The 15,600-nt window shown below is 31.2% G+C and overlaps 1 protein-coding gene across 1 annotated transcript in view; it reads right to left on the bottom strand.

Moving 5' to 3' along the window:
* LOC129231834 (myotubularin-related protein 2-like) overlaps positions 1-15,600 on the bottom strand; it is an 88,380-nt gene that overhangs the window by 52,727 nt on the left and 20,053 nt on the right. The window contains exons 6-8 of the mRNA XM_054866214.1: positions 12,088-12,162; positions 5,845-5,919; positions 2,672-2,860 (exon numbers count right to left, since the gene is read on the bottom strand). Coding sequence (XP_054722189.1) covers positions 2,672-2,860; positions 5,845-5,919; positions 12,088-12,162 — 339 coding nt within the window. The remainder of the gene's footprint in view (positions 1-2,671; positions 2,861-5,844; positions 5,920-12,087; positions 12,163-15,600) is intronic.

The raw sequence follows: 15,600 nt of genomic DNA, 5'->3' as shown, positions 1-15,600 counted from the left end.
TTTAGAGCTGTGTGCAGCTGTAATGTTGGGCTAACTCTACAGGAAAGTAGTTGAAAATCTTGTTATTCAAGTAGATGAGTCATTCTTTTGGACGGATTCCCAAATAGTGCTTGATTGGATAAATTCTGAACTTAATAAATGGAAATCCTTCATTTCTAACAGGACATCTCAAATTCATTCTAATACTAAAGTCAATGCTTGGCATCATGTTGTAAGCGAGGAGAACCCTTGTGATTGTGCCTCAAGAGGACTCATGCCTTCAAAACTTCTTAATCATTCACTATGGTGGAATGGTCCTTCTTGGCTCTTAGATTCACCAATAGTTATCCCTCCATAAAATCATTCAGCGTTCGAAAACGAAAAAATCTCAGAAGTTTCAGAGAAAACGGCAAGTTATTCTAATCAAGTAGAAGGCGAGTTAAACTTCATTCATAACTATTCTTTGCTGAGTAAGCTTACTAGAGTAGTTGCTTATTACATACGATTTATTTGTAATGCAAAATGTTACAAAAATTATTGGAAAGTTAGTTCACTTCTGACATAAGAATTACATAATGCCACAACTTGCATTGTGAAGTTAGTTCAGAATTCAAATCGGAAATTCATGGTATTCAAACAAAAGGGGGTTTGCCAGCAAAAGTTCATTAATATCATGAGTTCCTTTTCTTGATTAAAACAGTATTTTAAGAGTTGGCAGCAGACAAACACTCTAATCTGTCAAATGATCAAAAACATCCAATGTTACTTCCTAAAAATCATCACCTTTCAGATTTAATTATTGATTATTATCACAGACTCTCTGTTCATGCAGGAACACAAGTTGTACTCTCACTCATCAGGCAGGGGTTTTGGCTGGTATCAGGAAGAGATAAAGTCACAAGAAATATTCAGCATTGTCCGACATGCTTCAAGACGAAGAAGAAAATCATGTGCCAAAAATGGGAAAAATTTACCTAAAGATCGCGTTCTGCCTTCTAGACCATTTCTCAAAATGGGTATAGATTTTGCAGGACTGATAATAACAAAGCCAAATCTCAAGAGAACAAGGGTTACCACGAAGTCATACAATGCTTTATTCATTTGCTTCACGACAAAAGCAGTTCATCTTGAAGTTGTGTTCAAACTAAGTAGATTCATTCTTAGCGTGCCTAGAGAATTTATATTGAGAAGAGGGAAACCTGCAGACATATTTACTGATAACGGTTCTAACTTTAAAGGTGCAAGAAATTACTTATACCATCAAATGGAAATTCTTAAATCAGTATCTGTTCAGGACTTTGCTTCAGAAATGTTTATTAACTGGCATTTCATCCCACCTAGTACACCTCATTTTGGATGTATTTAGGAGTCTAATATCAAATCAATGAAGCAACAACTTTCCAAACTATGTATACCAACAGTGCTTAATAATGAAGAATTATCAACTTTAATTATTCAGACTAAAGCCTGTATGAATTCAAGACCACTAACTCCTCTTAGTCGTGATACAAACAACCTTGATCCTTAACACCAGGTCACTTTCTGATTGGATCACCGCTTCTATCAATGCCTAAGTCGAATCACACAGAAAATTCGCTATCATACACTTCAAGATTTAAACTGAATCAAGCTCTTCGCGAAGGATTCTGGAGGTGATGGAGTGCTGAGTATCTCACACAGTTACAGCAGAGAAGTAAATGGAAGTCATCTAACCCAAATATAAAAACTGGACAACTGGTTTTGTTAAAAGAAGATCTCAAACATCAAATGAAACGGAGTTTAGGAAGAGTTATGGGAACTTTTACTGGAAATAATGGAGCTGTAAGAGTTGTTCAGGTGAAAACTACATCAGGGACATTTAAAAGACCAATAACTAAGATTGCTCCCCTACCAACTTAGAATTAGTTTTGGACAGTTTTAGTTTGGGAGTTTATCATCTGCAGCTGCAGCTGAGCCTAAGACTTTGATTTAAGTATTATTTTTCAGTGCTCGCGTGAGTGGCAACGTTTAAAAACTGTTTTACTCGATGGAACGAGAGATTCCGTGGTAGCGATGAGACAAACAGCGTTGCTGCGACATATCCTATTCTTTCTAAAATATCTCATTCAATTCTAAGTATTATTAATTTTGAATTCATGATGCAAATGTTCTTTTTTCATGCATTGTAATAAATGTTTAGTAGAGTTATACTAGCATCTTTTATTGCAAACTCACATCAAAGAGTAAGTGGCTGTACAAGTTCTAAAAGCCACTTAGCCGGCCAAGCTCAACCAAGTTATACATTGTACATCGTTATTTCAATCATGGAGAATAAAAATATGGCAATAATTCAAATAGATGAGAGAAAAACGTGTTTATTGAGGGCTTTTTTTTTTTTGGTGCCTTCACAGCGAAGCCACTATGCGACTGGGATATGCAACATTACACAGCAGAGACATAAATCATAAATGGGATAAATACAGATGGAGTTTGGAATTTTCCCTCTTCCTTGCAATGAGATTATTTATTTTCTGGGATTTATCACGTATCAGAAGGACAAGATTTGCTTTGGCTGCACAAAACTTGTTGCCCAAAACTTTGGGGGATATAATAGAAAAATATTTTTAAAGTTTCAATAGTGCTGTCTTTAACTAGAAAAGATACAGGAATTTGATATTATACCTTATATGTTATCAAATAGCATTCCAATTACCTTATTGGCTACTGCATTTACACTTGGACGAGCATCCATAATAAATATTTTGTGAGATTGAGCATTGGCATCCATTATCATCTGAATATATCTTTCATCATCCTTACTACGCTTACTGCTTACACCGACTAGAGGTTGGGAACATCTGGTAATAGTAGCTTGACTTTCTGGATGAATCCAAGAGAGAACCTCAAAAAATAAAAAATATAAAAACAAGTTAAGAAAAATCATTTCATTAGAATTATTTGCAAATTGTCTATAATCACATCCCGCTTATTTATAGAACCATTATAATGTTAGTTCGGTAAATTGTAGCAAAATTTTTAAACATTTATGTGGGCAATTTTTTTCAATCTTTGTTTAACTACATTCAATTCGCGATAACTCAAATCTAAAGGGACCAACACAAAACTTCGACTTATCGGAAGTTAGACTTACCGCTAGTTTCGGTTTTAGACATTTTAATATTAAAAACCATCGAATATTTTAATAAATTTGTACATACAACAGACGAAATTACGGAAGTTAAAAGTTTTTAAGCACAATAGGCACAGTTTAGTCAAAAATATTGAGAGAAAAAAATCAAAAGCATGGCTTTGATTTTGTTACTGTTGGAACCACTTGAATAGATCTGATTTTTACTTCAGGAAAGGTGCACATCTTTATTGATTTCAAATTCGGATTCATGGATTCTACCACTTCAGAAGTTTCTCTTTTCTTTTAATATCACTGACAGAATACTTGCTTAGACATCTTTAATAGTAAAGAAAACTCACTCTGTCTCTCAGGAACTTATTAGCAAATGATCGAACTAAAGAATGAAAGGGAATGCATCTTAACTTAGGTCAGCCTTTGAATAAAGGTACAATCAGTTGACTTGACAGCTTAAAAACAAATTCGTAGTACAGGAACATGTCAAAGTGTAAACAATACAGTACATCTAATGAAAACAAGCTAACTCATTTCCACACATGTAACTCCTTTATTGCATATTGGCTCAACAGGTGCTCTTTTTGCTTTAAAGGTCTATTGTGCAGGAATTACAGGTGAAGGTGAAATAATTTTTCTCTCATGTAGTCGTTTTTTCTTTTTTTTCTCGTTCTTTCGAAATAAATTTCCAGTCATCTTGGTAAAAATTTCGAGTTAAAGGAAGTTAACTTCAAGTTATTGAAAATAATTAGCAAGGAACTAAAGACAAAGGAGTCGGGACTTGATAAAAACTTCGAGGTATAATAATATTCGAGTATTATATATTTGATTACGTAATATTTGAGTTATTGGAATTCCGAGTTATCGTGAATCGACTGTATCTGTACACAATGATTGCAATCTCTTTTTACTTTTCCCCCTCTTCTTTAATCAGTGGTTTATTTTACTGTAAGTATTTAATTTGCAGATTAAAAAAAAAGTTCTCCAGTAGTATGACACTGTAAAGATCATTCACCTTTTTATGCTCCTCATCCATACAAATTATTTGCCAATAAGGACTTGACTATTTGATTTTTCAATAGAATTTTAAAGCATCACCATTTTGCAAAGCTTTTAAAGAGACAGACCCTTATTTATACAAGTAGCAGTAAAATTCACTTAGCATGTAAAAAAATTGATAAAATATTCATGAGTATCAAAAATTGATAATGATGAAGTTATTTTGCACCTAAGTCTCAATGTCACTAGTTATTTTCAAACAATGATTATTCATTGACGTGTTAGCCATACATTTGTTTTACATGGAGGTATTTCAATTCTTTCCATTCATTAGTAGATAAAAATATGTATGCTGATGACTTTTTCAACACGATAGGCAAGAGCACAAAAAAAAAAAAAAAAATGTGCTGAAATTTAATTCATTGAAGCAGATATGCTGCAAAAGGCACAACACTTTGAATGTGCATAGCAATTACTAGATTAAAATGAAAGGGGGGGAAGATGGAAAATATGACACTAATAACCTGTAGTGGCTATCAAACACAAAAAAGGTGAAAAATAATAGTCTCAACTATTTTAATACACAAAGATTTTTTTTTTCAAATTAAAAAAAAAAAAACCCTAAGACTGTAGTAACCCCTGTAACACATTTTGTATGTTTGGTTTTTAACAGATTGAAATTGTCTTGTCTGTGTTGTAAGATAAAAGCAAACTAAAATTTTGAATCTTTTAGAAAACTTTTTTTCACTTTTGAAATCTTTTTCAAAATCGTATCAAAATAATATAAGATAATTTACCAACTAAGAAAAGAAAAAAAAATGTCAAACCACATTTATAAAATATTATCATCTAAAAACCATAAACTAGTATCACTTAGCAACACAGCATAAATCAGGAACCTAAGAGGTACAACTGCAACAATAATGCAAAGTGATGTTAAGATAAATTTTTCTGCGGAAAAGGGTTAAACTGGCAATAGAGAAAAACAGAACATAAAAGGACTGTCAAATAGAAAAAGAAAGGAAAAAACACATGTTGCAAGTATAGTTGAATCAAAACGTTTTTTTTTTTTTTTCATACTATGGAAGATAAAAAAAAACTTTTTTTTTAACTTTCTATTGGAAAAATCTTGGGAAAAGGAAAGTATGAATAAGCATTATCAGTTGCATTTATATAACCATGTCCGAGCAGAATGCCTTAGATTTCAATTAATTTTCATCAATATACTTCAAAAACACAAGAAGAAAATGGTTTTCCATACCAAAATGGCACCGAATCATTAAACAATTGCATGACTGATGTCAAATCATTAATAGAATTATATTCAGTAAATTACCGCCCATTAGCCAGAGGGCTAAAGCAGAAATACATGAAATACACCACCAGCTCAGTCACTTCCCTATGCTGGGCTGATGAGTGCTAATAAGCACGAAACTACAGTCCTCGACTGGAAATGACTGAGCTGGTGGTGTATTTCCTGCATTAATAGAATTATTTTTATTTTTTAGTTCTCCTTCCAAGCTCTTTAGTTCATGACCAGAAAATTGCAGCATTTATTTATTTTGAATACAGACTCAGGTGCAACTAGTTATATTTCATCACGAATAGAAATAAGACAATCAGGATTTTAGAAAAATTAAATAATACTCTGGAATTCCCAAAATTACGAGCAAAACAAACTTTGCTGTATTACAGATGTATCAATATATTTTCAATTTGAACTTCATCTAGTTTATTGAACTCACTGGAATACGACTTCTACTCCTAAAATTAGCCACGGCTCTGAGGTCTTCATCAGTAGCTGCAGCAGGAACAGCCAACTAATAAAAGAAGTTCAAAAATCAGCAGAGGAAATTTGCCAAATTTAAGTAAGATAAAATGTTTCTAAAAATTAAAGAATGTACAGTGGAGCCCTGTTTACATATCGCATATTAGTATGTTTTGACATTTATTACTTTGCTTTGTCATGGCCTCAATTCAGTCCCATTTATTGGAACTAGGGATGCACCAGATAGTGATTTTGCTGGATACTGGATCCCGGATATTCTGGGTCTCTTTAATTTGCCAGATTCGGATATCCGGCTTTATAGTTACTTTTAGTTATATACATTGCTTGTTCACATACCTTTATGTAATGCTGCATCAAAATAATAAATCGAACTTGTTTCACACATCATTTCCTTAAAAACATATTATTAAATAGTTTCATTGTTCACATTTATCTTTACGATTAGTCATAATTGTAATTAGACTTGTATGACTTAGAAAAAGAATAGTAGAAACGAAATAACCTTGTTATTAAGTAATACATTTTCTTGTTTCCAGTTTTGCAATGATATAAACAAAATTTTGCTTTGAGATTCTTTTTATTAAGAACAGTACACATGTAAGAATTTTCTAACATTCAAGTAGAAAAAGAAAATACTAAAACGGGCCATCTTCACTTTTATCATTCTTTAAAGGTGCAAATTAACACAATTAATTTATTAATGCAATTTATGCTAAGCACATTCACTTTCTAAAAAATTAACAAATTTATACTTATGTAATACACTTTAAATGTTACTTTACTTCCAAAAAATAGAGGCACACATTCTTAAAAGAAGCAAATTAACATATTAAATATATTATTGAAAGCTATATTTTAAACAAGTTCATTTCTTAAAAAACAAATTTCATAAACTTATAACTTAAACAATCAACTTAATCTTTTAATTTTGCTCCAAAAAATACAGGTTAGCATTCTAAAAAGATGTGAAGTAACATCTAATGTTACGAAACATATTAAGAGTTATGCTAAACACTTTTCCTTTTTTAAAACAAATTAGTAAACTCATACTTTTAAATCACTGACTTAAAAATTTTCTTTAATTCCAGAACAATACAGATACACAAGTCTTAAAAGGTCCAAATTAACACCCAAATATATCATTTAGAGTTATGCTAAACAAGTTGACTTTTTTAAAAACAAAATTTTGAACTTATACCTTGATAATCATCTTAAAACTTCACTTTAATTCCAGGAAATAAAGATGAAAATTCTTAAAAGAAGCAAATTAACCTTAAATATAAATTCCAAAAAATTCAGGTTTTAAATGATGATAATTAGCATTTTAAATATATTATCAAGGATTTTGCCAAACACGTTTACTTTTTTTAAACAAACTAATTCACTTGCACAAATTTTATTTTACTTCCACAAAATAAAGTTACATTCTCTTTAAAAATGCAAATTTACATCTTAAATGTATTATTAAGACTTAAGCTAAGCACATTCACTTTATAAAAAGAAATTAACAAATTGAAATCTATAATTAAAAGTAATATTTTAAGTTGATTTTTTAAGTCCAAAAAATAGAGGCAGACATTCGTAAAATTAACAATTTACATCTATCATTAAAATTTATGCTAAACAAGTCCACTTTAAAAAAAATTAATAAACTTGTACCTTAAATAACCATCTTAAAACTTTACTTTATCTCCAACAAATAAAGATATACATTCTTAAAAGAAATAAATTAACACTTTATACATAAATTCCAAAAGATACAGATGCCTTAGTCTTAAAAAATGTAAGTTAGCATCTTAAATATATTTTTCAGAGCTATGTTAACATGTTAAGTTTTTTAAAAAAATATTATACTTGAGTTATAATTAATTAAATATAAATTAAAACTTAAAAAATGAATTAAAAATTTTACTTTAATTCAAAAATATCCAGGTACAGTCTTTAAGTATGCAAATTAACAAGTGTAGTATTTAAGAGTTATTTTAACCATTTTCACTTTTTAAAACAAATTAATAAACTTATACTTAAATAATCAACTTGAAATTTCACTTAAATTCCAATTAATACAGGTAGACATTCTTAAAAGATGCAAATTAATATCTTAAAATAAATTATTAAGAAGTATGCTGAAAAAGAAAAAGTCAGTAGAAACATGGAAATTTTGGGGGGAAAACCTTCTTTTCTTTGTTTTTTCCCCCGAAAAGTGGTTTATTTTCACCCAGAAAAACTGGAAATTTTCATGCGTAAAACGTTGTACTCATAAAGTTTTATTTTTTACACCTTAATGCTTTTCTTCTTCATATATTTTTTCTGTCAGTTTCCTACATGAAATCACTTTGTTAAATGCAGGAAGCTGTAAGATTTTAATGTTTCTGTAAATAAAGCATTACTTACTTTCTCACTAAAACTGGACTAACTTTAAATACACAGAACACACTCATATCAATAATGTCATTACAGGAAATTATTTAGTTTAATGTAGTCCATTTAATATGTATGTATACATGTAGTTACATTTGCATAAATACACGTAATACTAAAAGGGAAGGAGGGGGACAATTTTCTATTCAAATATTTCAATTTACTTGTTTTTCAAAATCCTGAAAATTACTATCCAACAGATTGGTTTAACAATTACAAAAATCCCACCTTGTCCCAAACTAATGGTTTAATAATGATTTGACTAATTTGGATATTTTTTTTTTTTTTTTTTTGGTATTTTGAGTGAGGAAAGATATTAAGATTTATGAAACAAAAACAATATTTTTTTAACAGCAAATGTTGAATGTACACCTCTGTCAAGAAACTTATAAATTAATAATATAGACTGCATACATTTTAAAATAGTTAACATTTCATGCTTTCTAAGAAAACATGACTATTAAAAAAAAACAGCATTTTCATTTGTAAAAAAATCAATTTTCTCCGGGGGAAAAAAAGATTTTTCCACCATCTCAAAATTTCCGGAAAGTTTGTACTTCTATGATAAACAAATAAAAATGAAAAAAAGAAAATGACGCAATACTTTGAAGTTATTATTCTTAACTGCTCTATTCACTGTCAATTTTAACCTAATGCTAGAAATTGGTTGTAAGTCTTGGCACGCCATATCCTTAAAGATCTCAGATCTGCACAAAATTCAGATATTTTGGTCCATCCCCATTAGATATGAGCCCAAGTAAAGCGATTTGACTGCATAGACCTCAGTTTGGCTGCAATGAGGCTCTAAAGTTGTCAGTTTGGCTCTATATAGTTAGAATAAGTGTTTAAAACACCGATTCTAACCTACAATTAAAAATGGCAGTTAAAAATATACATAGTACAGTCAGCATTGAAAAATTGTATTCCAAATATAAAGTAATAGACTAACAAATTTCGAGGGGTAAACTTGAAAAGAGCTCATGAAAAACACATTTAATTCATTCAGAAATTTAAAAATTCATTTTTAATATTTTGAAGCAAAAAATTACAAAACAAAACAGAACTTTACACTTAAACCTGTTTTTTGTGTGATTCTTCTTTTGTGCGATTTAGTAGTAATTTTCGTAGTGATAACTTTTTACAGCTACTCATGAAGTTGCGGACAATTTTTTTATTAGAATTTTTTTATGCAATCAATATTCACTGCACAAAAACATGTTTGAGTGAATTGAATTTAATATTTACTAGTGGTTTAAAAAAAAAATTATTCCATAGGAAATACCATTGCAGTTCTGGAGCCAAACTAGCAACTTTGGACCCTCATTGCATCTGAACTAGGGCCTATGGCAAACAAATCACTCATTTGGGCTCATAACTAAGACAAATTCACTAAAGTTCAGAATTTTGTCCAGATTCATGACCATCAAAGACGTGGTGTTTGGTACAAAGATAGTTTTTCTGTGAAAAGCAAACATTGGTAATGTTAAACAGTAAGTTATCACCTGAAAGCCAGATATAAGCCAGAAATGCGTGCAATATACTGAAAACTAGTAATAATGCACAGTAAGTGCAGTTTTGTCCTTGTTATGAACTCATCAGTCTGGAATAGTGAATAACCAAGCAGGAGACCTATGTCATCTCAATGAATCTGAGAGTGCCAAAAAACTGGTAGCTACCACTTTGCTGGAATTCTCAGGATTGATGGATATTGATTTTGCTTTAAAAGCAGAAATTAATGAAGGAAACATGAAAAGTTATTACATCATCCAAAAGGTTTAACAAAATTTGAAAATTTTTAATTAAACCCCATTTATATTCACCGGATAACCACTACATCAACACTGGATAACCACCCCAACAGTACCGGATAACCAGCCGGATATCCTGCAAAAATCAACCAGATATCTTGTCTGGAGGAGAACGGTCAGATCGGAAATTGCGGATACCGGATAGTAGAAAAATGAGCTGGATAGGCCAGATACCTACCAGGTATCAGTGCATCCCTAATTTGAACAGTAAAATATTCCCTTTAAATGTCCCATAACTTTGATTAATATGTTCCTCTTACATGATTTATTACATTGGTTTGGAAATATTTATGTACCATCACCCTCCAATACCTTTTTCTCAGAAATGAGGCTACCAAAACAAAACAAAAGCATGCAGCTTTCATACTGTGCCTACTACAAAAATGTGTTTAAATGTACTTGAGCCTATGCATAAGGTCTCTATAGCTTGGATTCTAATAAAAAATATATATATAAAAAAAAGAAACAAAAAAATTGCTGCATTGAGGAATGACCAATAAGATTAGAAACATCTCATATTAAATATCATACTCAATGGACATTGGAAATTTAAAGTTTATGTGATGTCATCTGATATATTTACACCTTATAAACGGATCAAAAATTGTACTGAGCAGACATTTGGGTAGTGGTGGTGAAGAATAGTATGAAAAAAATACAAAATTTTATTCATTCTGTCAAAATCTAGCCAAAGTATCAACATCCTCAGAAATGTCTTTATGAACAATAATATAATCAATAAAAGATTTTAAGAGCCAAGTTCAATTCTGTGTTTTTTAATTAAGGTTCAGAATGAAATGACACATCCAACTATGATTATAAAAAATTCTTGAAGGAAAAACAAAAATTTCAACTTGGCTTATGTGCTAATGTGTTCTTGGGTAAAGGTCACATACTAAAGATGGTGATTTTAGTAAAGACATGCATCTCTTTTTCTTTTTCAAAATAATTCACTGTGTTGTTATAGTTTTAAATTTTGGAAACACAAATAATAAATCAAGCACACTAAAAGTTTGATAATATTTTTTGATTAATATCCAGGGCCAGATTTGGAAGTGTAGAGGCCCCGGGGTAATGAAGGAATGGAGGCCACTAATGAGGGTTCGAAAAGATCATCATATTTTCGAAAATATCCGATACTTTGATACATATCTGAATATTTTGATACATATATCCAGTATTTTCGATCAGCACTTTAATAGTAAATACATTCTGAAGTTACTGCTATTTAATTTTTTTTGTTTAGAATATTTTTTAGGCATTTTATTGTGGGGGTCCCTTTCTTGTGGAGGCCCCGGGGCAGTAGCCTCGCCTGCTCTCCTCTTATAATAATATTATTATTATTATAATTTATAGACTTAAAATTACTGTTTCTTATTTATATCTAAACATACATTTCATTTTAAAAGTTATGTACTTTTAAAGTTATTTTCATATGATATTTACAATACATCATCTCTTTAACTCATAGGTACAAATTACAAATTAAATGAATAAAAAAAATATATATTGCCACGGAAATGCTCGATCAAATAAAAAATTGATAGTAAATGGATAAATGAAAAATTAAGTGAATGGATACTTGTAATCAGGGCTTTCTGATATATCGATAATATTATTATTTTTGTGCAAGCCTTCTTTGTAGAAATACAAAAAAAAAAAGTGTGGGAGAAAAAACGTAAAATTTGCTGACCAGTGAAAGTTAGGATATTTTGTAAAAATTTTATTGTGGGGGCCATTTTGTTGTGTAGACCCCGGGGCAGTAGCCCCGCCTGCCCTTCCCTAAATCCGGCCCTGTTAATATCAGAAGTAGGAAAGCAATCAAAAGTTAGCAAACTAAAACAATTTGCTTCACACTGTATCTTCTTCAATAATATGTTGCTTGAGATTGGTGCCTTGAAAGATGTGTAAATGTTGCTCCACTGTGTTTAGGATTACAGAGTACTTCCAAATAAAAAGAAAATACTTACTATTGCTGGGTATGTATCACATAAATCATAATGTTCATTTATCTTTGTTATTTTCCAACTTTCAGTAGGTAGTCCCTATGTTAAATAAATACACAATGAAGAATTCAAATAAATCTTTAAAGAAATAAACAAATTATACATACACATTATACATTGTACATGAATGAGATATAGGACTGAATACGCCCCAGTAGTTTCAAAAATTATTTAAAAATTAATTATTTCTTTTTCCCGTCTAAAAATCAATCAAGTAAGATCACAATACTTTTGTTTCTTTAAGTAGAACTACTTTTTACACAAAAGAGGAGGGCAAAAATACTTTTAAATAAGGTAAATTTCCCTCATTTGCTCCAACAGCTTTATTTATAAAGAAATTTTTATATTCAATTATCCTGATTGTTATGCAATAATTTGGACACTTATTTACTCATTTCCAAAGGCATTAAAAACTAATTTCATAACTTAAACTTTAAAAAAACGCAATTACACTATATAAACGAAAGTATTAGGACACTTTCAAAAATTCATTTCTACAGGTTTCTCGGAAAATAAGAGACCAACCTTGATAATTAAAAACCCAAGTAGAAGTTGCTGTTGTTTCTAATCTGTAGTTGGCATGATTGAAACTTAAACCAACTCCATAACTCCAAAAACAACTAGAAAATAAAAAACCTTAAGAGGTTAGGAAAACATCTTGTCCAATTTAAAAAATTGATACTATTTAAAATATGTTCAGGTGAAGCCTGAGCAATCTTACACTTGATGCGAGTCTTAAAAATTTTTTGTTCAAGTATAAAAGAGAGAGACCCCAAGAATAACTCATAAAAAGAAATTCCAGTTGAAATATTTAAAATTTTAGAAAGGTATTGTCGATGTAATGATCCAAATTTCAATAAACCTTGGATGTCCGACAAATAATAAGGAATTATTTGCCAACACTTTTCTGCAATTGCTCAGTGTGATTCATGGTAAAAACATTATTTGAGAGCAATCCAAAAATCATTAAATACATCTCATTATATTGCCGATATTTTTCTAATTTTTCAAGATATTGAACTGGAATTTTTCAATGAGTTGAGTCTACTTGGGTTTTAAATTAGGTTAGAAATTGCTATCTTTTGTGCATGCACTGTGGAAAAATAATTGCTTTAACGTTCATATTTCATCAAATTTTCTGAAAGTATGGAAACAGACGATGGATAACTTAAAGTACTATGAGCCAAAAAACTTCAAATAAAATTTGTATGTTTAAGAGAAATCCTTATACTTTCATGAATATAAGTGATAGTTTCTTGAAAGAATAAAAAGTAATTTTATATAGTAAGTAAACTTATTTCTGAAATTTATATCTTATTCCCAGCTGTTTACAATGAAAGATGATCAAAAACATTTTTTTGTTTCCTCAGTTTGTTGCTGCTTCCCTAAATGCATGGGTGATTTAATTTTAATACTGAAATAAAGCACAATACATTGCGTTATATTCAGACAACTGGTCCCCCGGTAAAAGCGTGAACGCGCCGTTTACATTTAGCTCAATTTAAAATTGAATGAGGAATTTGAGTACATGTTAGAGCACGGCACTTGCAGACCTTCTCGTAGTAATTGGTCTATCCCTCTACATATGGTTCCAAAAAAGTCCAGGGACTGGCTTCCAACAGGGGATTATAGGTTGTTGAATAAATTAACCCATCAGGATGGATACCCTGTTGTGTATTTAAAAGATTTCGCACAGCAACTTCATGGTGCAAAAATGTTTTCTAAATTTGATTTGTTAAAAGCGTACCACCATATCCCGGTAAATCCGGAAGATGTATGCAAAACTGTTATTATAACTGCAGAGATACAAATTCTTTTAAATGAAAATTTAAAAGGGAAAAATAAGAAAGCTAAAACTGAAATTAGTTTATCGGAAGAAACGATTGCAGCTTTTAACAAATGTAGGTAGTTGTTAGCTAGTGCTACGCTTTTGCATTACTTTTCAATAGATGCAAAATTGGCATTATTAACAGATTGTAGTGATTTTGCAATGGGTGTGGCGTTGCATGACGCAACTACACAGGGTATCAAACCCTTAGGTTTCATTTCACGTAAATCGACTTCAATGCAGCAAAAGTATTCAACATATGATTGAGAACTCTTAGCAGTATAGTGTGCAATAATACATTTCAGATTTATGTTAGAAGCACACTCATTTGTGATCTATACAAATCACAAGCCTTCATTTGCTTCATTCAAATTTTTGAAAAGTTCCGAATCTTCCAACTGTGCGTTCACGTCATTCCATATCAAAAATAGAGGGGAAAGAAATTTCTTCGATGTGTGACAGTGCACCTGCCATGATATTCTCTTTTCCCTTAACGAAACAAATATCCGCAAAAATTCGGTAAATGAAGTCACGTTGGCGTAAACGCCTGGGTGCTTTTAGTGAGAAAAATGATTCACAAGTTTCTCCCAGGCGTTTACGCCAACGTGATTTCATTTACCGAATTTTTGGCGGATATTTGTTTCATCGAGGGAAAAGAGAATATCATGGCAGATGCAGTCACGCATCGAAGAAATTTCTTTCCCCTCTACTGTTGATATGGAATCTTTGGCGAACGCACAGTTGGAAGATTCGGAACTTTTCAAAAATTTGAATGAAGCAAATGAAGGCCTATTGCTGCAAATAAAAAAAATTTCTGGTTCCGAATTCGGATAAATTTTTATTTTGTGATATTTCAACTTCAAACTTTCGACCTTTTGTTCCCGACTCTATTTGTAAAAAGGTATTTGATTCGTATCATAATTTGTCCCACACTGGTATACGTGATACGACAAAATTAATAGCTGCAAAATATGTTTGGCTATGTATGAAAGTGGATATAAAAATTATATTGTCAGGCTTGTTTAGAATATCAGCAAACTAAGGTTCACCAGCATACAAATTCCCCATATGGTAACTTCCCACTTCCTGGCGGAAGATTCAAATATATTCATGCTGATTTGATAGGGTCAGTGTCAATTTGTCGGGGTTACACTTATTGCTTGACAATTGTTGATCGCTTTTCGCGTTGAGCGGAGGTTACTCCGATAGCTAATATATCCGCAGAAACAGTAGCTAAAGCTATATATTTTTCTTGAACAGCTTGTTTTGGCATTCCTTCAGTTATTTCTAGTGATCAAGGCAGACAATTTGAATCCTCACCGTTTAAGTCATTTGCTAATTTGTTCGGAATTAAACTAAGTAGACCATCAGCTTATAATCCAAAATACAATGGCATGGTCGAAACACTACACTGTCCATTTATACAGGCAATTAGTTGTGTTTCAAGTACCGCATGAGTGGATGCCCTACCCTCAGTACTTCTTGTGTTGAGAACAGTTTACAGGAAAGATTTAGCTTCTCCAGTCGCTGAGATCATCTATGGTGAGACTCTTGGTTTGTCCAGAGACTTTGTCGTGGAATCAAAGCTTTCTGTTCTGTCTAATTTTTCTGCAGCACCTGCAAGGAATCATTGGATTGCTTTGCCTGAC

This window comes from Uloborus diversus, chromosome 10 (genome assembly GCF_026930045.1).
Source record: "Uloborus diversus isolate 005 chromosome 10, Udiv.v.3.1, whole genome shotgun sequence".
Taxonomy (NCBI): Eukaryota; Metazoa; Arthropoda; class Arachnida; order Araneae; family Uloboridae; genus Uloborus; species Uloborus diversus.
Note: the sequence above shows the minus strand (reverse complement) of the source record. Positions and strands in the feature narration are given on the sequence as shown.